General features: G+C 54.5%; 1 protein-coding gene across 2 annotated transcripts in view; it reads left to right on the top strand.

Moving 5' to 3' along the window:
• Positions 1 to 625: 625 nt before the first annotated feature.
• Positions 626 to 23,161, top strand: part of SHANK3 (SH3 and multiple ankyrin repeat domains 3) — a gene marked incomplete at its 5' end in the record, with an annotated part of 664,505 nt that continues 641,969 nt past the window's right edge. For both annotated transcript variants that reach the window (XM_084611263.1, XM_084611264.1), the window contains one exon: positions 626 to 877. In XM_084611263.1, coding sequence (XP_084467389.1) covers positions 626 to 877 — 252 coding nt within the window. The remainder of the gene's footprint in view (positions 878 to 23,161) is intronic.

Genomic DNA, 23,161 nt, shown 5'->3' with positions numbered 1-23,161 from the left:
GGGCGAGGGGGCTCCCCAGGGGCCGGGGGGATCCCCGGGGGCGCAGTGCCAGGGAGCGGGGGGGATCCCCAGAGGCCGGGGGGATCCCCGGGGGGGCGCAGTGCCAGGGAGCGGGGGGGATCCCCAGGGGCCGGAGGGATCCCCGGAGGGGGCGCAGTGCCAGGGGGGCGGTGGGGCTCCCCAGGGGCCGGGGGGATCCCCGGGGGGGCGCAGTGCCAGGGAGCGGGGGGGATCCCCAGGGGCCGGGGGGATCCCCGGGGGCGCAGTGCCGGGGGGGCGAGGGGGTTCCCCAGGGGCCGGGGGGATCCCCGGGGGCGCAGTGCCGGGGGGCGGGGGGATCCCCAGGGGCCTGGGGGATCCCCGGGGGGAGCAGTGCCGGGGGGGCGAGTGGGCTCCCCAAGGGCCGGGGGGATCCCCGGGGGGGCGCAGTGCCAGGGAGCGGGGGGATCCCCAGGGGCCGGGGGGATCCCCGGGGGCGCAGTGCCGGGGGGCGGGGGGGATCCCCAGGGGCGGCACCCCGGCCCGGCGGTGACTCTCTCTCTCCCCCCCCGGCCAGCGCTGCGCTGTGCGGGCTCTAGGTCCCGCGGCCCCGCCGCCCCCGCGCCGCCCCCCGCCCGCACGGACCATGCCGCTGCCGCCCGCCGCCGGCCAACATGAGACTCCGGAGCCGCCGCCGGAGCAGCCGCCGCCTGCGCGCCCGCCCCGCGCGGTGGCCGGGGAGCCGGGGGAGCCCGCGGGCCGCGCCCGGGACGAGACCCCCTATGCCAGCATCGAGCCCCCGGCCCCCCGCGCCGAGCCGCCGCCGCCGGCCCGCATGGAGGACGCCGCCGCCAGCGCCATCGTGGTGCGCATCGGGATCCCCGACCTGCAGCAGACGGTGAGTGGGGCCGGGCGGGACCGGCGCGGGATCCGGAGCGGGATCCGGAGCGGGACCGGCCGGCGCCCCTGGGACCCGCCGGCCCCCGCCGAGGGGCTGTGACAGCCGCCGCTTAACCCCTGCGCTGCTGGAGCCCCGCGGCAGGTCCCCGCTGAACGCGGCGCTTGCTGCCTGGCTAAACTTTACCCCAACTGCAGCGCCGGGGAGAGCTGGGCGGAGGAGGGGAGAGGCTCCCAGCCCAGACCCTTCCAGCGAGAGTCCAGCTGGGGCCCAGCTGCCCCCGGCTGGGAGCGTGCCGTGGGAACCCTCTCCCCGGCTGGGAGCGTGGCATGGGAACCCTTCCCCGGCTGGGAGCGTGGCATGGGAACCCTTCCCCGGCTGGGTGCGTGGCATGGGAACCCTCTCCCCGGCTGGGTGCGTGGCATGGGAACCCTCTCCCCGGCTGGGAGCGTGGCATGGGAACCCTCTCCCCGGCTGGGAGCGTGGCATGGGAACCCTCTCCCCGGCTGGGAGCGTGGCGTGGGAACCCTCTCCCCGGCTGGGTGTGTGGCGTGGGAACCTCTCCCTGGCTGGGTGTGTGGCGTGGGAACCCCTCACCGGCTGGGTGCACGGGAACCCTCTCCCCGGCTGGGTGTGTGGCACGGGAACCCTTCCCCGGCTGGGTGCATGGGAACCCTTCCCCGGCTGGGAGCGTGCCGTGGGAACCTCTCCCCGGCTGGGTGCACGGGAACCCTCTCCCCGGCTGGGTGCGTGGCTTGGGAACCCTCTCCCCGTCTGGGTGCGTGGCTTGGGAACCCTCTCCCCGGCTGGGTGCGTGGCATGGGAACCCTCTCCCCGGCTGGGTGCGTGGCATGGGAACCCTCTCCCCGGCTGGGAGCGTGGCATGGGAACCCTCTCCCCGGCTGGGAGCGTGGCATGGGAACCCTCTCCCCGGCTGGGAGCGTGGCATGGGAACCCTCTCCCCGGCTGGGAGCGTGGCATGGGAACCCTCTCCCCGGCTGGGAGCGTGGCATGGGAACCCTCTCCCCGGCTGGGAGCGTGGCATGGGAACCCTCTCCCCGGCTGGGAGCGTGGCGTGGGAACCCTCTCCCCGGCTGGGAGCGTGGCGTGGGAACCCTCTCCCCGGCTGGGTGTGTGGCGTGGGAACCTCTCCCTGGCTGGGTGTGTGGCGTGGGAACCCCTCCCCGGCTGGGTGCACGGGAACCCTCTCCCTGGCTGGGTGTGTGGCACGGGAACCCTTCCCCGGCTGGGTGCATGGGAACCCTTCCCCGGCTGGGAGCGTGCCGTGGGAACCTCTCCCCGGCTGGGTGCACGGGAACCCTCTCCCCGGCTGGGTGCGTGGCATGGGAACCCTCTCCCCGGCTGGGTGCGTGGCATGGGAACCCTCTCCCCGGCTGGGAGCGTGGCATGGGAACCCTCTCCCCGGCTGGGAGCGTGGCATGGGAACCCTCTCCCCGGCTGGGAGCGTGGCATGGGAACCCTCTCCCCGGCTGGGAGCGTGGCATGGGAACCCTCTCCCCGGCTGGGAGCGTGGCATGGGAACCCTCTCCCCGGCTGGGAGCGTGGCATGGGAACCCTCTCCCCGGCTGGGAGCGTGGCATGGGAACCCTCTCCCCGGCTGGGAGCGTGGCATGGGAACCCTCTCCCCGGCTGGGTGCGTGGCTTGGGAACCCTCTCCCCGGCTGGGTGCGTGGCTTGGGAACCCTCTCCCCGGCTGGGTGCACGGCTTGGGAACCCTCTCCCCGGCTGGGTGCGTGGCTTGGGAACCCTCTCCCCGGCTGGGTGCGTGGCTTGGGAACCCTCTCCCCGGCTGGGTGCGTGGCTTGGGAACCCTCTCCTCGGCTGGGTGCGCGCCTGCCACTGGAACTGGTGCTGCCCCAGCCCTGCACCCAGGTGGTAGGACCAGAGGAGCGGGCATGACAAGCTCCATCATGCCCTGTCTCATCCATCCCCCCAGCCTGGCTCCTCAGGGCTGGCCTGGAGTATGCCCCAGTCCCTGGGAGCCAGGGACTCAGCCCTGAACTCTGACTCGCTCGCCGCCCCCCCCCTCCCCCAGCACTGCTGGCAGGGAGAGCTGCTGAGTCTGAAAGACCAGGAGCAAATTCCCAGCTAATCAGGGCCCCTTGCGGCTGCCAAGCACAGGGCCAGTCCCAGCTGGGGAGTTGAAGGAGCTGGCATCCCCTCGGTGCCCCTGTGCAGTGTGCCTGATGGTGAGGGTTGGTTCTCCCTCTTATTCTGCCCCAGCCACCTGGCTCCAGGCTGGGGCTCTCGCTTGCCTCTGCATCCGCCTGACAAGATGCAGTGATCTTGCAGAAGGAGCACCATTGCTGGGACAGGCAGTGCTGCAGATGGGAGAGGCACCGGGGCAGGCTGGCTGGCTGCACAGAGCTGCTCAGGAGGAAGAAACTGCCTGGGACTGGAGCCTGCTGCACATTAGGACATGGCTCCTAAGTCAATGCAGCGTCCTTCTGCCTCAGAGCACAGGCAGGGCTGCCTGAAGCCTGCGCTGACAGCAGGAGGGATGGAGCCAGGAGAGGAGCTGAGTTACTGTAGCACAGATTGAAACTAGTTACTGCTGGTCTGATACCTCACGGCGCATGATAAAGAGGGATTCTGCTGAGATCGGGCTGTTGGTGACGGGAGAGCTACAGCGGGTGTTAGTGGAGGGCAGGGGTATCAGTGAGGGGGTGTGACACCCCGTGCCCTGCTCTAACACCCGCTATATCACACCCCATCACTGAGACAGCGGGTGTTAGAGCAGGGCGCGGTGTATCAGTGAGGGGGTGTGATACAATCGGTGTTAGAGCAGGGCGCGGTGTATCTATCAGTGACGGGGTGTGATACACCGCGCCCTGCTCTAACACCCGCTGTATCACACCCGCTCACTGATACAACGTTCTCTGCTCGATCAGTGATGGAGTGTGATATGTTGTGGTCCGCTCTTAACACCTGCTGTGTCAGTGAGGTGTGTGTGATACATTGTAGTGTGCCCTGCCATAACACTCAGATATACCCGAGGGGGGTGTGATACAGCTGGGCGTTATAGCAGGGCACAGTGTGTCACTGAGGGCAGGGGTTGGAGCTGGTTGAGGGGTGTCACTGAGGGTGGGTGATGAAGCCGGGCCCAGGGCGTCGGTGGGCACTGGAGCCTGGTGTCAGTGAATGCGGGTGTTGGAGCAAGGCATGGGGTATGTGGGAGCTGTATTGCTGGGTGTTGCATGGCAGGGAGGGTGTGTCTACACTGCAGTAAAACACCCGTGGCTGGCCCGTGTCAGCTGATCCAGGCTCGCAGGGCTCTAAACTTGCTGTGTAGACATTCGGACTCTGGGACCCCTTGAGTGGGAGGGTCCCAGAGCCTGGACTCCAGCCTGAGCCCAGATGTCTACACTGCAGTTTTAGAGCCCCACGCCCTGAGCCCTGTGAGCCTGTCAGCAGCCGTGGGCCAGCCACGGGTATTACTGCAGTGTGAACATACCCTGCGTGGCTCTCCTGGCAGGCTGTGGTCTGGTAGCCTAACAACTCCGGATAACAACTCCGGATAACAGAGAGCACAAAGACTCTGCACCCGCCAACTCCAGAGCTATAGCTCAGTGGGGTGGTGAGCGTGAGACAACGTAGTGCTGAACAGGCTGGACTGCTGCCTATTCTGTGTCATCCACGGGTGGCCTGAGCGATGCCTCACCCCTGGGGAAGCACAGCAGTGGGGTCTGTTAGGGCAGATGCTGCTTCTCCTCTGGGATAGGGAAAGAGCTCTGAAATACTGCCCCATAGCACCCCCATGTTACCGCAATGTCCAGCATGCTCACAGGCAGGGGAATGGACTCTAGCTCCCCCTTCGGAGCTCTCTCCAGCACTGCTGCATTAGCTCAGCCCTGCCTGGCGCGTGACCCCGTATTGCCCCCATACAGAATTTCCATCGGATGTCCCCATTCCTGAGAGATGGGATGGATTTCTGCAGATTTCTTTATTCTTTGTGAAATTTGTCCCAGCCCCTTCTAAGTGAGGGGCTCAGGGAGGAGGGTCTGAAGAACTCGGTGCTCTCGGCTCTGCAGAGCAGCTGGAAGGAGCTGTGGAGGCAAAGGAGGGACGCTGCACTGCCTTTGCTGTCGAAGAATCGACGGTGTGTTTTAATGAGAACTGACCTTGTGCTGCAGGAGAGGCCTCAGCACACGCTTGCTGGCACTGAGCAGCTCCTGCCAGAGCCTCTGCTGGGATTCTGAGCCAGGCCTTTTTGGACGGCTCTCCTTCCCTCCCTGGCCAGAGGGGCAGAGTGCTTTGGTGCCCCCACCCCTCCCTCTCACCAGCCTGTGTGTCGGCGGTGTCCATGCTAACCCCTCCGCCTTTCCCAGATTGATCCCTGCGGCCACAGCCCCCACTCGCCTGCCAGCCTCTGTCCCGGAGCCTGCTGGGTCACGCGACGCTGTCAGCAGTGGCCCAGTGGGGTTGTCAGTACAGTGCAGTCACACTTGGCATCGTTATCAGGATGCGGTGAGCCCACCTCTCATGAGCTGTTCCCCTTCCCTGGTGCCCTCTCCTCCTGTGGGCACCCAGTCGGCTTCCTGCTGCCCTCCAGGGCCCTGGCCCAGCCCTGCAAGGGGACAATCCCTGCCAGGCCATCCAGTCCCTCTCCAGGGTGGGGTAGTCACTACCTTGTCCAGACTGGCTCCCCTCATCAGCCCCAGGGCAGATTGTGGGTCAGGAGGCCTGGTGGGAGAACTGGGTGCTGCTCTGGCCCCATCACCAGAGAACGTGTGCATCTCTACAGGCCCAACCGAGGAGACCTCACCTTCCCTAAGGCGAATCTGTGCACACAGGAAGGGGGAGCAGAGAGGAAATGCGGCACTGCAGAGAGCCCACAGCTCTGCCAAGGAGCGGGCGGTGCACGTGTGCAGGGGGCCCATAGGGCTGTTCCACCACCGGCCCCGTGGGGCTGGGGGGCAGCTTAGCTCAGCAGGCCCAGGAGGCAGGCTGGTGACTTCCCGCTGGGGAAGGTGGCGCGTTTAACATGCAGGCAGGAATGTGGAGCGGTGGCAGAGGGGGTGTGTAGGGCATGGGCTGCTGCGCCCTGATAAGAGCAGAGAGGTGCTTGCATTCCACCAGGCAAGGCCTGCTCACACCACATGCCTGGTTAATGTTTAGAGGAATTCTCTGCAGTCTCGGCTCTGGCTCAGGGCACAGGCACCTGGCAATTTTACAGCCAGAGCTGGGAAGCTCCCAGCGTGGTCACGCACACAGCGCCAGGCGGATAACAACTCCGGATAACAGAGAGCACAAAGACTCTGCACCCGCCAACTCCAGAGCTATAGCTCAGTGGGGTGGTGAGCGTGAGACAACGTAGTGCTGAACAGGCTGGACTGCTGCCTATTCTGTGTCATCCACGGGTGGCCTGAGCGATGCCTCACCCCTGGGGAAGCACAGCAGTGGGGTCTGTTAGGGCAGATGTTGCTTCTCCTCTGGGATAGGGAAAGAGCTCTGAAATACTGCCCCATAGCACCCCCATGTTACCGCAATGTCCAGCATGCTCACAGGCAGGGGAATGGACTCTAGCTCCCCCTTCGGAGCTCTCTCCAGCACTGCTGCGTTAGCTCAGCCCTGCCTGGCGCGTGACCCCGTATTGCCCCCATACAGAATTTCCATCGGATGTCCCCATTCCTGAGAGATGGGACGGATTTCTGCAGATTTCTTTATTCTTTGTGAAATTTGTCCCAGCCCCTTCTAAGCCAAGCCACAGGGGTTTTTCTTTTTCTGCCACGCAGCTTGGGGGCCTCTTCCTGCAACCAGGAGCTACTAAATCAGCCGGACCTGTTTCAATGGGCCTGCCACCCTCTCCCGAGGATGGGGCAGGGGATCGCCGAGGGGTCTAAGGCACTAGCGCCAGGGATTTTAAAGCTGAGCTCTATGGCTCCATCCTCTGTGTGAGCAGATCCGGGCAGGGAATGTCCCTGATGGACAGTCCCATGTGGGAGGAGCCCCTCTGTGGCTCTTCTTAGCAAAGGCTCATGGAGAGGTAGCAGCTCTGCTCTCAGCTGCGCAAGGAGACCCATCTTCCCATGTTATCCCATAGTCCCATTACCTTCCAGAGCAGTGTTTGGGCATCGCTGTTTCGGACGTGTGTGGCAATAGCTCTGCAGCTCCCAGCAGAGATCGGGGCCCATTGTGGCGGGCACTGTACAGACCCAGAGTGAGAGGCAGCCCCTCTCTGGACTTCCATTGACCCTGAGAATTAGCTCTTTAGGGCCTGGGAAGTGGGATATTACAGGCACCACATGGTTGTGGCTGAACTGGAGCCATCGGGACCCAGGTGGCGTAAAAGGGTTTTGTCCCGTCTCTATAGCTGGCTCCTAACTCACAGCCTGGCCTCCTGCAGGGCAAAACTTCCTGTCTGGGTTCCCTGCACATTAGGGTGACCATATGTCCCGCTTTGGCCGGGACAGACCCTTTTTTAAGCCCTGTTCCGGCCATCCCTACTTTTTTGGCAAAAAGTGCTCCACGGGCTAAGTGCTGCCTGCCCTCCTCGGCTCTGAACACCCTGCCTGGATCCTGCCCCCTGTCAGGGAGCGACAAGCCCTTGGCCCTTTCCCGGGGGATGATTCCCGTCCGGATCCATCCTCCTGTCAGGGAGCAACAGGCCCCTGACCCTTCTCTGGGGGTGCTTCTGGCTGGATCCATCCCGCTGTCAGGGAGTGACGGGGCCCTGGCCCTTCCCCCAGGGATGATTCCCAGATCCAACTGTCAGGGAGCGACAGGCCCCAGACTTTCCCATGGGGGCGATTCGTGGCTGTATGTGTCTCACAGGCTAGTTTTCCCTGATATTCTATCTGAGTTTCACTTCCTGTCCCTTTTGGATCCTCCTTTCCCCCTCGGGCTCTGTCCTAGCAGAGACTCACCCGCCCTTAGCCAGCTGTTCAGTGTTTCTCCGCATCTCCTTCCCTCCATCCCAGAGGGTCCTGTTGTGTGTCCCTGCACTCCCTCCATAGTCAGCATCGCTCTAGTCCTGTGGGGCTCAGCGCTGAGCCCTGCACCTCTGGGGTGGGAGAATCCAGCCTGAGCAGTAGCTGGCAGTAAGAGCCATCCTTCCCATCTTCTCTTTGCCTAGCAGCTGGCTTGTCAGGCTGGCAAGGCTGAGCATGCAGGCCCCCAGGAGCTCTGGGGTGCTGGGCAGGGAGCCCTTTTTCAGCTGTGTTCCTGGGGCTGCCCGAAGCTATTCCTGCTCCTTTTCCCTTGGAGTGAGGGTTCCAGCCTGGATCAGGCCTTTCGTCTTCCTGTGTTAGGAACAAGCAGCAGAGTGGCATTGTTCTCCAAGCATGCATGTGCCCTGGCACCCAGTAGTGCAGGGGCCTTGCCTGCTCTCCACTCCCAGGGCCCCCGCGGTCTCTGCGCGCCCTGCCTGCCCCCAGGGTCCACGCCGTCTCTGGGCCCCCTCCCTGCAACCTCGGAGGCTCCTCTCCCCTGTGAGACTCCCGGCCCAGGAACAGTGCATTCTGATCACAAGCAGGTAATTTCCACACTCGTTAGCTCTCACGATGGGAATCTCAGTAAGTTCCTCTGCAACTTGCCTGGCAGATTTGTAACTGCTCCTCTGCCCGGCTTTGCTGGTGCCTGCTCCCCCTGGCTGCCCTCTCAGTGCCTGATGCACCTCTGGGGAGAAGATGAGGTTTGAATCTCCAGGCTGAGACATTCTTGGCCAGCTCTGGCTCATACCCTCCCCTCCCCTCCTCCCGGCTCTGCCCCAACGGTGCCGTCCCTGGGTTGCACAGGGGGCTTCAGCCTCCAGCACTGGCCTAGAACGTGTAGGGTCAGGGTGTGTGTTGCCTTTTTGCTCTGGGCCATTCCCGGGGGGGTTGGTAAGGACCCTCCCTCTGAGCCAGCTCTCAGAGGATGCAGTGAGTTCAGTCCTGGGGTCCCTGGCTGGGCGCGGCACAAGCCGCATGTGGGGTTAGTGCCACTAGTGGGTCAGGAGGGGTTTCCACGCATTGGGCCAGACTCAGCAGCTGTTCTGCCAGCCCCTGGTTAAGGGGGAGGGCCTTTAGCGCTGGGCAGGTGTAGGCCTGCTGGCTCCGTACTCTGCCAGCCCTGTGGCACAGGCAGGACTGATGGGGCATACTGGAAGGGAGACTGGCCTATTTGCAGGTTGTCTGGACCCCTAGAGAGGAAGTGGGGTGCAGCGCACCTGGGGTGCATGAGCTGCCTTCCAGCTGGGTTTACAGAAAGGCCCCGGGGCCTGGGAAGGGGCGGGCGGGAAGGGGCAGGGCATGTCGCTATCAATGTACATCGCTCAGGGGTGTGAATGGGGGACTGGAACAATGCGTACAGTGGGGGTGGGGCTGAGAGCCATTAAACCGAACTGTAAACTCTGGATATGAGGGAAACCACTTCGCGCCAGGGGGTGCAGCAGCTCCCCAGCACCTCTGGTTCCACCTATGGGTGTGAATACGCCACCCGCCGAGCGACATAAGTTGCACCGAGCTAAGCGCCGGTGTGGACAGCGCTAGGTCGTTGGGAGATGCTCTCTTGCTGACACAGCTACGCTGCTCGCTGCCGGGGTGGGGGTGGGGGTGGCGGGGGGGAGTATTTAAGTCCAGGGGAGAGCTCTCTCCCATTGGCTTAGACCGGCTCCATCTAGGGAGCTCAGTGCAGCTGTTAGCTCTCGAGTGCGGCCATAGCCTAGGAGAGAGCTGTCTGCAACAGAGGTGCCCGCGGGAAGGAGCGGCTGGACACTTGTAAGGGTGAGCTGGTGGGGGTGAGTTCTGCGCAGAACTGGCTAGAGCCAGGGAACCCTGCTAAGTTGCAGCTTGTGCAGCGGCCTTCGGAATGAGGGGAAGGAGTAATGTGGTCAGTGTAAGCTCAAAATGTGAACTGTAGACAGGGCATTGTCATCCTGTGGGCCTGTTTCCAGTAGGGTCCTGCAGGGATCGGTTCTTGGCTCTATGCTATTTAACATCTTTATCAATGACCTGGAAGCAAACATAAAATCATCGCTGATAAAGTTTGCAGATGACCCAGAAATTGGGGGAGTGGTAAATAATGAAGAGGACCCGTCACTGATACAGAGCGATCTGGATCTCCTGGTAAACTGGGTGCAATAAAACAATATGCATTTGAATTTGGCTAAACGGAAATGTATACATCTGGGAACAAAGAATTTAGGCTTTACTTCAGGATGGGCGACTCTACCCTGGGAAACAGTGACTCTGAAAAAGCTTTGGGTGTTGAGGTGGATAATCAGCTCAATATGAGCTCCCGGTGTGACAAAAGGGCCAATGCGATCCTGGGGTGCATAAACCAAGGAATCTCTGGTAGGAGCAGAGCGGTTATTTTGCCACTCTCTGGAACTGGTGTGAACGGCTGGAATCCTGTGTCCCTTTCTGGTGCCCACAACTCAAGAAGGGTGCTGATAAATTGGAGAGGGGTCAGAGAAGAGCCACGAGAATGATTAAAGGGAGAAAAATCTCATAGAGAGAGACTCAAGGAGCTCAATCTGTTTAGCTTACCAAAGAGAAGGCTAAGGGGTGACTTTATTACAATCTATGAGTACTACAAGGGGAACAAATATTTAAAATGGGCTCCTCAATCTAGCAGAGGAAGGTCTAACAGGTTCCAGTGGCTGGAAGTTGAAGCTAGACAAATTCAGACTGGAAATAAGGTATAAATGTTTAACGGTGACAGTAATTAACCATTGGAACAATTTACCAAGGGTTGGGATGGATTCTCCATCACTGACCATTTTTAAACCAAGATTGGATTTTTGTCTAAAAGCTTTGCTCTAGAAATTATTGTGGGGCAGGTCTCTGGCCCATGCTACATAGGAGGCCAGACTAGGTGATCACAATGGCCCCTTCTGGACTTGGAATCTATGAATAAAGGGGAAACTGAGGCAAGTGCACCTGTCATGCCACAGGAGAGCAACCTGAGGTGGGTGTTGTCTTTCACAGGAGTCCTGTTGGCAGGGCCAACAATACCTCGCTCTCTCCCAGACAGATTCTGGGGGGAGTCCTTGGGTCTGCACAGGGGATGCAGTCTCTCAAGCATCTGTGCAATGGCAGAGGCTCTGGGTGCTGGTCCCTTGGTCCTCCATTGTCCAATCAAGGAGATGAGTTCCCTTCTGAATGGCAGTGAGCGGAGGTGAAGGTGCACTCAGAGTGGAGCAGGGCAAGAACCTGATTCTCCTTCCAGCTTGGCCCATGGAGGGTGCAAATGTAAGAGGAGAGCGCTGGGAGCGGGGGCTGGGCACTAGGAAGACTATATGGCTCAGCTTTAACTGGAGGGGGCAGGAGTGGACAAGGGAGGGGGGTACAAATAATGAATGGAAAGAGAAGATAGACTGGAGGCTGCTGTTTGCACACTCACAATATGAGAACCGGGAATCTGAATGGCAGCACATTCAAACTGCTAAAAGGAAATAGTCTTTTACAGAGCCAGGGGGACTGCTCCCGCACGCCTTTAGCAAAGAGCTTGACAAGAGTGAGGAAAGGATCAGCCACTGATATGGATAATGGGCCCATCCCCAGCTACGTGAGATGGGATGAAAAGAAGGGCTCTGAACCCTAAGTCTGCAGGGTGTGATCCAGCCACTCGCTGGTGGGGTTAGGGGGAGACTCCCTTTGGGCAGGTACTTCCACAATTGCCTACTGGGGCTGTCAGACTTTCCTCTGCTATGGCTGATGTTGGCTGCTGCCAGAGACAGGCTGTGTTGTTTGTACTTCAGTTGTACCTGGGGGCCCCGGGCAGTGCCCCACCGTGCTGGGTGGCGCTCAGGCACAGTACAGAGTCCCGGCCCTGCAGCCCGCAATGCACTGTTGACAGAACTCATGCTCCTGTTGTCCAAACACAGCCGGATCCCCCTGGGACCCTCTGTGCTGTCTGATCATGTCTAGATGGAAGTTTTTGCTGCTGTTCCAACTCGAGTTAGCTAATGCAGGTGTGAACGCCCATCCACATGCTCACCACCTTTGCGTGCTGCTGGAGTGGCAGCGTGCCCTGGGTCTTGGGGGTGAGCGGGTGAGCAGTTGGCAGGGCCTAGGAGAATGCACTCTCCTGCAGGGTGCAAGTGGGCTGGATTTAGTGCTCTCTCATTCTGGCGTCAGTGAGTGAAAAGAAGGATGTGGTTCAGTTTGGAATGGAGGGCAGCAAGCTCAGTCAGTCAGGGCAGAGGTGTGACCTGAAGGATCGCAGTTCATTCCCAGGGGATCTCAGGAGTCTTTTGGTGATGTGTCAGAATGGGCTGGAGAGAGAGATGGGGGTTATAGATGGGGACCAGTTATGTTCACAGATGTCCCCACAGGTGACACTGACACCTGCCACAGAGCTCTTGGGGAGGGCTGGAGAACATAAGAATGGCTATAGTGGGTCAGACCAAAGGTCCATCTATCCCAGTGTCCTGTCTTCCGACAGTGGCCAATGCCAGGTGCCCCAGAGGGAATGAACAGAACAGGGAATCATCAAGTGATCCATCCCGTCGCCCATTCCCAGCTTCTGGCAAACAGAGGCTAGGGACACCATCCCTGCTCATCCTGGCTAACAGCCACTGATGGACCTATCCTCCATGAATATATCTAGTTCTTTTTTGAAACCCTGTTATAGTCTTGGCCCTCACAACATCCTCTGGCAAGGAGTTCCACAGGTTGACGGTGCATTGTGTGAAAAAATACTTCCTTTTGTTTGTTTTAAACATGTTGCCTTTTAATTTCATGGGGTGTCCCTTAGTTCTTGTGTTATGAGAAGGAGTAAATAACACTACCTTATTTACTTTCTCCACACCAGTCATGATTTTATAGACCTGAATCATATCCTCCTTTGGTCATCTCTTTTCTAAGCTGAAAAGTCCCAGTCTTATTAATCTCTCCTCATATGGCAGCCATTCCATACCCCTAATCATTTTTGTTGCCCCTTTTCTGAACCTTTTCCAATTCCAATGTATCTTTTTTGAGATGGGGCGACCACATCTGCTTGCAGTATTCAAGATGTGGGCATACCATGGATTTCTATAGAGGCAATGTGATATTTTCTGTCTTATTATCTATCCCTTTCTTAATGATTCCCAGCATTCTGTTCGCTTTTTTAAACTGCTGCTGCACATTGAGTGGATGTTTTCAGAGAACTATCCACAGTGACTCCAAGATCTCTTTCTTGAGTGGTAACAGCTAATTTAGACCCCATCATTTTATACAGATAGTTGGGATTATGTTTTCTAATGTGCATTACTTTGCATTTATCCATATTGAATTTCATCTGCCATTTTGTTGCCCAGTCATCCAGTTTTGGGAGATCCCTTTGTAACTCTTCACAATCTGCTTTGGACTTAACTATCTTGAGTAGTTTTGTATCATCTGTAAATTTTACCACCTCCCTGTTTACCCCTTTTTCCAGATCATTTATGAATATATGGAATAGGATTAGTCCCAGTACTGGGAGGACATTATTTACCTCTCTCCTTTCTGAAAACTGACCACTTATCAGTGAGGGGATGTGAAACAGCAGATGTTAGAGGAGGGCATGGTGTATCAGTGGGTGTGTGTGATTGGTAACTGGTTAAAAGATAGGAAACAAAGGTAACTGATACCCCGTGCCCTGCTCTACCCCCCACTGTATCAGTGGCTGTGTGTGTGATACGGTGGGGGGGGGGTACAGCAGGGTACAGGGTATCAGTTACCTTTGTTTCCTATCTTTTAACCAGTTACCAATCCATGAGAGGACCTTCCCTCTTATCCCATGACAGCTTACTTTGCTTAAGAGCCTTTGGTGAGGGACCTTGTCAAAGGCTTTCTGAAAACCTAAGTACACTATATCCACTGGATCCCCCTTGTCACCTGCTTGTTGAACCTCTCAAAAAATTCTAGTTGATTGGTGTGGCATGATTTCCCTTTATAAAAACTATGCTGACTCTTCCCTAACAAATTCTGTTCATCTATGTCTCTGACAATTTTGTTCTTTACTGTTGTTTCAACCAGTTTGCCTGGTACTGAAGTCAGGCTTACTGGCCTGTAATTGCTGGGTTCACCCTGGGAGCCCAGAGGTGACCCCGGTGGAGGGAAGGGGTGAGTGACTCCTGAAGAGGGGATGTACTGGAGCCTGCCTTGTTGACTTCAGGAAAGCTTTAGATCAGGGTTTCTCAAACTTCATTGCACCGCCACCCCCTTCTGACAACAAAAATTACTACATGACCCCGGAAATGGGGACCAAAGCCCGAGCCCTATCTCCCTGGGGGGCCCAAAGCTTGAGGTCTTCAGCCATGGGCTGTGGGGCTCAGACTTTGGCTTCAACCCCGAGCCCCAGCAAGTCTAACACCAGCTCTGGTGATCCCATTAAAATGGGTTTGTGACCCACTTTGGGGTCCCAACCCACAGTCAGAGAACTGCTGCTTTAGACGAAGCACCGTGTGCATAAATGCTTGATTCTGAGACTGACCAGCCAGGATCTGGCACAAAGCTACGTAAATCAGAGAGCAAATTGGTTACATGGTGTGACAGACTAGAAACCATCTGTCCAGGACTTACCTATTCTATCACTTGAAATCATCAACAGAGCAGAGACCCTAAGGAAGGAGGGGGTTACTCAGCATGCCAGCTAGGTCTCTAAGCCCAGGTTTATGGGAGACTCAGAGCCAGAGAGCAGGTAGGATGGCCAGCCAGGGACAATTAACACAGACAAGGAGGGGAAGCAGGCTGGATCAAGAACAGACAGTCCTCTTAGTGGGAAGATGCTAAATTGGGATGAAAGACAAAAAGCAGTTTGTGGGGGCGACACTGAACTGTGGACAAGCTCCTTTTGGTACCGCTGCTTCAGTGCAAACAAGTCCACGTCTCTCAGGAACTGCAGGGAACCAGGGATCCATAACTGTCCATGGCAGCAGACACTGTTGGCAATGACTCTAGACCTTGCAGGAGGGAGGAGGAGAGATGGCCACAGCTCCCCTCAGTCACCCCTTGCATTTCAGAAATGTTCAGGATCTGTAACTGAGCTGACTCCGGGGATGCACTCTTAGGGGCTAAGAGCTGGACACTGGTGCAAAGGGTCACAGGACTATTGGGAGCGACAATGGGTGCTCGAGAAATGCGACTGTCTATTTGCTGATTTCTTGTCTGTAGCTTCAGTGTTCTGGGCCTCTTAGGATCAGCTCAAGGAGTCTCAGGCCAATGAATAGTGTGTGACCCAGGCTGTTTTGGTGTGCATAGGAATTGCTAATTCCTGTCCTGATGAACCATGTTTGAATGCAGTCTATGCTGTTTCATAGTGCTTGGGAATTTCATTCAGGCCTTCCCTGTAGAGGCGATTAAGCTTTTGATCTTTTTCAGAGATTCCAAGGCCAGAAGGGACAATTGTGATCTGACCTTCTGTATGTAGCACAGATTATAGAATTTTTTCACAATAATTCCTAGACCCGAGCTTTTAGAAAAACATCCAGTCTGGATTTAAAAATTGTCAGTGGTGGAGAAACGACCACGACCCTTGGTAAATTGTTCCAATGGTTAATAATTGTCACTGTTAAAAATATACCCCTTATTTCCGGTCTGAATTTATCTACCTTCGACTTCCAGCCATTGAATCACAGAATCATAGAATATCAGAGTTGGAAGGGACCTCTGGAGGTCATCAAGTCCAACCCCCTGCTCAAAGCAGGACCACTCCCCAACTAAATCATCCCAGCCAGGGCTTTCTCAAGCCTGACCTTAAAAACTTCTAAGGAAGGAGATTCCACCACCTCCCTAGGTAACGCATTCTAGTGTTTCACCACCCTTCTAGTGAAAAAGTTTTTCCTAATATCCAACCTAAACCTCCCCCACTGCAACTTGAGACCATTACTCCTTGAGACCATTACTCATCTGCTATCACTGAGAATAGTCTAGATCCATCCTCTTTGGATCCACCTTTCAGGTAGTTAAAAGCAGCTATCAAATCCCCCCTCATTCTTCTCTTCCGTAGACTAAACAATCCCAGTTCCCTCAGCCTCTCCTCATAAGTCATGTGTTCCAGACCCCTAATCATTTTTGTTGCCCTTCGCTGGACTCTCTCCAATTTTTCCACATCCTTGTTGTAGTGTGGGGCCCAAAACTGGACACAGTACTCCAGATGAGGCCTCACCAATGTCGAATAGAGGGGAACGATCACATCTCTCGATCTGCTGGCAATGCCCCTACTTATACACCCCAAAATGCCATTGGCCTTCTTGGCAACAAGGGCACACTGTTGACTCATATCCAGCTTCTCGTCCACTGTCACCCCTAGGTCCTTCTCTGCAGAACTGCTGCCGAGCCATTCGGTCCCTAGTCTGTAGCGGTGCATGGGATTCTTCCGTCCTAAGTTCAGGACTCTGCACTTGTCCTTGTTGAACCTCATCAGATTTCTTTTGGCCCAATCCTCCAATTTGTCTAGGTCCCTGTGTATCCTATCCCTGCCCTCCAGCGTATCTACCACTCCTCCCAGTTTAGTGTCATCCGCAAACTTGCTGAGGATGCAATCCACACCATCCTCCAGATCATTAATGAAGATATTAAACAAAACTGGCCTGAGGACCGACCCTTGGGGCACTCCGCTAGATACTGGCTGCCAACTAGACACGGAGCCATGGATCACTACCCGTTGAGCCCGACAATCTAGCCAGCTTTCTACCCACCTTGTAGTGCATCCATCCAGCCCATACTTCTTTAACTTGCTGGCAAGAATAGTGTGGGAGACCGTGTCAAAAGCTTTGCTAAAGTCAAGAAACAATACATCCACTGCTTTCCCTTCATCCACAGAACCAGTAATCTCATCATAAAAGGCGATTAGATTAGGCAGGCATGACTTTCCCTTGGTGAATCCATGCTGACTGTTCCTGATCACTTTCCTCTCTTCTAAGTGCTTCAGAATTGATTCCTTGAGGACATGCTCCATGATTTTTCTGGGGACTGAGGGGAGGCTGATTGGCCTGTAGTTGCCAGGATCCTCCTTCTTCCCTTTTTTTAAAGATTGGCACTACATTAGCCTTTTTCCAGTCATCTGGGACTTCCCCGGATCGCCATGAGTTTTCAAAGATAATGACCAATGGCTCTGCAATCACATCTTACAAAAACCCTTCTTGTTACTCTTGACATCTCTGGCTAGCTGCAGCTCCAGGTGCGATTTGGCTCTCCTGATATCATTCCTACATGCCTGAGCAATATTTTTATACTCTTCCCTGGTCATTTGTCCAATCTTCCACTTCTTGTAAGCTTCTTTTTTGTGTTTAAGATCAGCAAGGATTTCACTATTAAGCCAAGCTGGTCGCCTGCCGTATTTACTATTCTTTCTACACATCGGGATGGTTTGTCCCTGTAACCTCAATAGGGATTCTTTAAAATACAGCCAGTTCTCCTGGACTCCTTTCCCCCTCATGTTATTCTCCGAGGGGATCCTGCCCATTCGTTCCCGGAGGGAGTCAAAGTCTGCTTTTCTGAAGTCCAGGGTCCATATTCTGCTGCTTTCCTTTCTTCCCTGTGTCAGGATCCTGAACTCGACCATCTCATGGTCACTGCCTCCCAGGTTCCCATCCACTTTTGCTTCCCCTACTAATTCTTCCCAGTTTGTGAGCAGCAGGTCAAGAAGAGCTGCGCCCCAGTTGGTTCCTCCAGCACTTGCACCAGGAAATTGTCCCTTACAGTTTCCAAAAACTTCCTGGATTGTCTGTGGGATTGGATTGTCTGTGGGATTGGATTGGGTTAGATCTTTTTCTGCTACATTGAAGAGCCTGTTATCAAATATTTGTCCCCCATGTATATACTTTCCGGACTACGATCAGATTACCCCTTAATCTTCTCTTTGTTCAACTAAATAGATGGAGCTCCTTGAGTCCATCGCTATGGGCATGTCTACACTGCAGCTGGGAGCCAGCCCCTAGCCTGCTAAAAACAGCAATGTGGACATGAGTGCTTAGGCTGCGGCTTGGATTCGCCTGGGCCGGGGAGGCTTGACTATAAGTATTAGGGAGGGAATGACTCTATAGCCTGGTGGTTCGGGTGCCCACCTGGGAGATGGCAGAGCAGGGTCCAGTCCCCCTGCTCCAATCCCTCCTCAATTATTTATCCAAACTGGAACAACTTCAATAGGAAAGAGTGAGGGAGTCCCATATCAGAGTATCCCCATCGCCCAGCGCTTAGAACTCTCTCCGGAGAGGTGGGAGATGTCTGTACAAATCCTTTCTCCCCATCAAGCAGAGGGAGGAGAACCTGGGTCTCCCAAGTCCTGGCTGAGTGCTGTAGCCAATGGGTAGTCACCACCACCACCTCCTTCTCTTGCTCTGGCCATTCCATGTGGAGCTGCGTGTCTGCCTACATCATTCTTACAAGAAGTGGCTTAGGTGCCCAAGCTGCCTGGCTGCACATCATCCTCTGTCACAGCCAAATGCACGTGCAACACACTCTGCATCCCCTCCTCGCACGTCACCATACACGCATGCACACACACTGTGCATCTCTCCTTGCACATCACCCTCCATCGCAGACACACACGTGCACACACACTCCTGCATCCCCTCCCGCACGTTACCCTCCATTGCAGCCACGTGTGTGTGGAGCGGGGTTCCTGTTCATGAATCGCTAGTAGAGATAGGCACCTCCCTGCAGCCTGGATCTAGGTGCCTGTATCCCTGAGTGGGAGGAGCTTAAAACATGCTTTTCATTGCCATCTCTCACTGGCTATCTTAGGCAGCTACCTGCCTAATGTGCTGGCTTTTGTGAGTCACACTCTGTGGTACTTGTGGCACCTTAGAGACTAACCAATTTATTTGAGCATGAGCTTTCGTGAGCTACAGCTCACTTCATCGGATGCATACTGTAGAAAGTATACTGTAGCTCACGAAAGCTCATGCTCAAATAAATTGGTTAGTCTCTAAGGTGCCACAAGTACTCCTTTTCTTTTTGCAAATACAGACTAACACGGCTGTTACTCTGAAACTCTGTGGTACCTATCTCTCCCCATGCTTTGTATAGGGACACTAGGCACCTAGCAGGCTTTGCAAACTGCAGCCTGTTCCTGTGATTTTTCTAGGTGCCTAAAAATGAAGCATTGAAACGCTCAGCATTGTAATGCCTAAGTACCCGTGCTCTCACCAGGTCTTTGCAAGCAGAGCTCTCGAGACTTGGAGAGCAAAGCTCCTTCTTTTAATGTCTTTTCCTTTTAACATTGTTCCCTGCCATGTGTCTTTATTCAAAAAAATGAAAAGGGGAGAGAGAGAGAATCTAGGAAATTTCACACAAGGCACATTTCTGCATCATTAAAGCTTCCCAGTTAAGCACTCAAATGCCAAAGTTAAGGTTTCCTGTTGAGCCTTCCTGTAACCCTGCCCCCTCTTGAGCATTTGTGACTCAACACGGTGTTTAATTACACAGTCACGTACAGTTTTTCAAACAGTACATAGCGTATCGTGCAGTTTTTTTTTCTACAGCCTTAGAAACATTCTTGTAACATCTTGAAGTGCTGTGCACAGCTCTGTGTATGAGACATACTAGGAATGAGGAGACCATGGTGGTGGGTGCAGCTTAAATGCTTAGCTATACTGAGCCTATGGATATAGCTTATATGAAGAGGACATAGGAAACCATACTTACAATTTATTACAGGTTAAATGTCTGGCAGAGAGTAAGAGTGAGAATGTGCTGGTATACACAGCCCACTTAAATTCACAGCCAAGTTAGCTCTGCAGTTAACTTCTTCTTTCCCAGTATTGCAGCTTTGAAAACTCTGATCTTGGTTGAAAAGAGAATATCTACCAGATTGGTACCGACAAAAGCCTTGGCCAGTAATGATCTGTTGGAGGATCCCTGCACCTGCACCTGCACAGAGCTCACTACAGGCCTAACTGCTAAAAATGCAGACTGTAGAGAGAGAAAGACTTACCACATAAACAGTGAGACAAGGTGGATGAGAAAATATATTTTATTGGACCAATTTCTGTTGGTGAAAGAGACAAGCTTTTGAGACTTGAGGAGAAGCTCTGGGGACCTCGAAAGTTTGTCTCTTTCACCAGCAGAAGTTGGTCCAGTAACTTTTGAGCTCCACAGAGCTCTGCTTTGGTCTCCTCTCTGTGGAACTTAAAAGCTTGTCTTTTTCACTAACAGAAGCCGGTCCAATAAAAGTTTGTACTTCACCCACCTTGTCTCTCTCTCAGTCTGGGACCAACATGGCTACAACAACACTGCAAACATAAATTTGTGTAATTCGTAAAGACACACGGTACTATGTAATGGCAAGGAATTGCATTTTTCTTGGTATGAAAAAATATTAGACGCTGATTGTGATGGGATCCCAGGGGTGCGACTTGGAACTTGTGGGACCACTGTGCCCCCTTAACTCTCCAGCCTGAGCCGTCTCACGCAATGCTATGCCAGTGAAAAGCAGTAAAACCCCTTCAGGCATTGTTATCACTCAGCCATCAGCATGTGGAGACCCACACCCAACTAAATTGCATGAATGCTTCCTGAGCCACTCATGAATTATACAGAGAGAAGCACCAGCCAATTGCCCCATCGCCCAGCCTTGCACCCCAGAAATATATCGTTTTACACTGCTCAAGACTCGCTTGGACAGTGCAAGCTCATTAATTAATTTGCCATTTCAACAAAGGAAAGTGGACATGCACCAGCCTTTGTCATCGGAGGTGAGATTCCCCAAGCACTTCAACCAAAACCACACTGTTTTAGGTCAAATATAAAACAGATTTATTAACTACAAAAAGATAGATTTTAAATAATTGTAAGTAGTAGGCATAGAAATCAAAGTTGGTTACATAAGAAACAAAATAAATTTGCAGTCTAAATTATACAAACTAAGCAAGATTTGAATCAAGCAGTCTCTCACCCTAATAGACGTTAAAGGCAGCACACAGTTCTCAGTGCACAGGCTGGATTCCCTTCCCAGACTGGGATCAATCTCCCCAGGTCAAAGTCTTTGTCTTCCAGACATGCTTCCAGGTGTTGAGATGGGGGGGCGGGGAAGAGAGGCCCCGTGATGATGTCACTATCCCTCTTTTAGATTTTCTTCCAGCTGCTAGAAAGATCCTTTCTGTGACATGGGGGTCAGGCAGTTTCCCCATTGCGTACGTGCCCTGTCTTAAGGAGCCTCTGGGAGAGTGGATTTTTCTTGCTGGGCTATCAATGCATGTCTAGCCTGTGATGGTTGCCCCTTTGTCCTTACTGAAAGGCCAGCACTCGGCCTCTCCCAACCTCACAACATAGTCCAGTAACACATCTAGCAACACTTTATAATGTCACAAACAATGATCCTACATATAATTCAACAGGATATTACGGTTCAACAGACCAAAACTTTTAAAATGATACCTCACAAGGCATGCATTGTACAGAACATATCGTAATCATATGACGGGTGAATATGGGGGTTCCAGGGTGCTACCTTGAGGTACAAAGTGCCACACTCCTGCACAAGTGTAACTGAGGAGAAGGATCTCCTGTTGTAGTCTTTGAGCAATAATGTGATTGTGTAATTACAGACTGGAAGTTAATGTGCCCACAAGGGGGCAGAATTACAGTGTTCTGCATGGAACAAATGTCTTAAATGGGGCAAAGACTGATAATGGCATTCTGTCCAGTTCTGGTGACAGAGCTAATGTTCAGAGAGATGTAGCACATGATGGGATAGGGCTGGGAAATGGCTGGCAGAGTGTAGCATGTGTAAATGCAACATGAGGATGTATTTACATTCTAAACGGCGAATGGGTATGATGGGCTGTGCAGACCCTGTGCTGACCCAAGGCGGGAAGGGATGAATGGTCTGTCCTAGTGAAAGAGGTTTAAATCTATACCTGCAGGACCCACCAGAAGAGCCGAGCCTGGAGGCAGGGGTCCCAGCTGTAGTTAATTACAGGGGGCAGGCACAGAGCACCAGGCATGTAGGTTGTGGTGCAGGGTTTTGTCTGTTTCCCTAGAACCCTGAGACATCTGGTCTCCTCCACCAACAGCCAGTGACAGGAATGGGGAGGCAGGGAGCAGAGGTGCTCAAATGCTGCTGTTCAACAGGAGGGGAGGGGGAGCAAGGAGGGTTGAGTGGCCTAAGAATCCCCACCACTCTTTCTCAGCGGGGAACGGCAGATTGAGAAACTTTCAGAAGTGGTATATCTTGAGCTGCTGCCCCTTCAAGAGGAGGGGAGTAAGAGTAAAGCAGACCAGGTGCAGGAGGAGGTTGGAGGAGGAGGGCAGGAGCCACACATTCAGTTCCCTGAGCGCAGTAGGCTCCACGTGCTCCTTCTTCAAGTGCACTAGTGCCCACAATTCAGCTCCATTGCACACTGCATGGATGTGGTGTTCGTGTTTCACTCCACCAACCCATTTCATATGGTAACAGTAGGGTATGGAATTGATTTGTTTTGACAGTCCAGGCTGCCGCGGTCTGCACTGTTCTCATCATCCAGAGACAGTAATTTACTTGGAGCTTGGTGACCTAGAATCACAGCTTCCTCTTTTAACACTGGTCTGTGTGAGCTGCTGGTATGGGCCCTGGGGGTGGAGAGAAGCAGATGGGCTCTTGTAGCAGACCAAGGATTCCTTTTAATTACTGATGCAATGGCTGCTTGGCATCTGTCTGCTTCTGTGCTCGGCCTCTCACTGCTCATCTGATAGGCAGAGAGACCGGAGCCCTTTCAGCCAGGCTCTGTGCTGTACTTGGCAGTGTGTGGGAGAGGTTGATGGGGAGAAAGTGAGGCCCAGTGTAAAATTTCTCAAAAGGGAACCTATGTCCCATTTTTCAAGGTGACTCAGGTACTTAGGAGCCAGAGTCTCATTAAAAGTCCTTTTGATTTCAGCCTTCGAGTCAATGAGATGCTTTTGAAAATGTTACCCTCAGTCTCTCACAGCAGGAGTACTTAGCAATTGTGATCTCAGCCTCTGCTTGGAGGAGGCCCTAGTGCAGAGAAGAGTGGGACCATAGGAATGATCACAGTGTAAAGCACTAAGGGTCCCTCTAGTATTCAGTCCAGTGTCCTCTCTCTGTCAGGGATATGTACGGGAGGCTCAGAGGAAGATAAAAATCCCAGGAAGTGCCTGACCACATATGTGATAGCATCCCATGGGAAAGCTGCCCCAGCTGCTGATCAGCTCTGGCCCTATGCAGCGTGCACTAATAGACACTGTAGTTTGATCTTAGCCATCTCTGACAGGGTGGGACTTTGCTTCACGTGACAAAAGCCACAGTAGAGAGAAAAGTGGTTCCAAGGAATCATGGCTCAGCATGTTGCATAACAAATGTACAGGTAGGTAGATGAGAACCTTGTTCATGCAGGTGGTCCTAAGGAAGCTTCTGTCTGTTTGAGGGCTGTAG

The sequence above is a fragment of the Lepidochelys olivacea genome, assembly GCF_965140295.1.
Source record: "Lepidochelys olivacea isolate rLepOli2 genome assembly, chromosome: 1".
NCBI lineage: Eukaryota > Metazoa > Chordata > Testudines > Cheloniidae > Lepidochelys > Lepidochelys olivacea.
The sequence above is the reverse complement of the archived record's forward strand: the minus strand, read 5'-3'. Positions and strand labels throughout refer to the sequence as shown.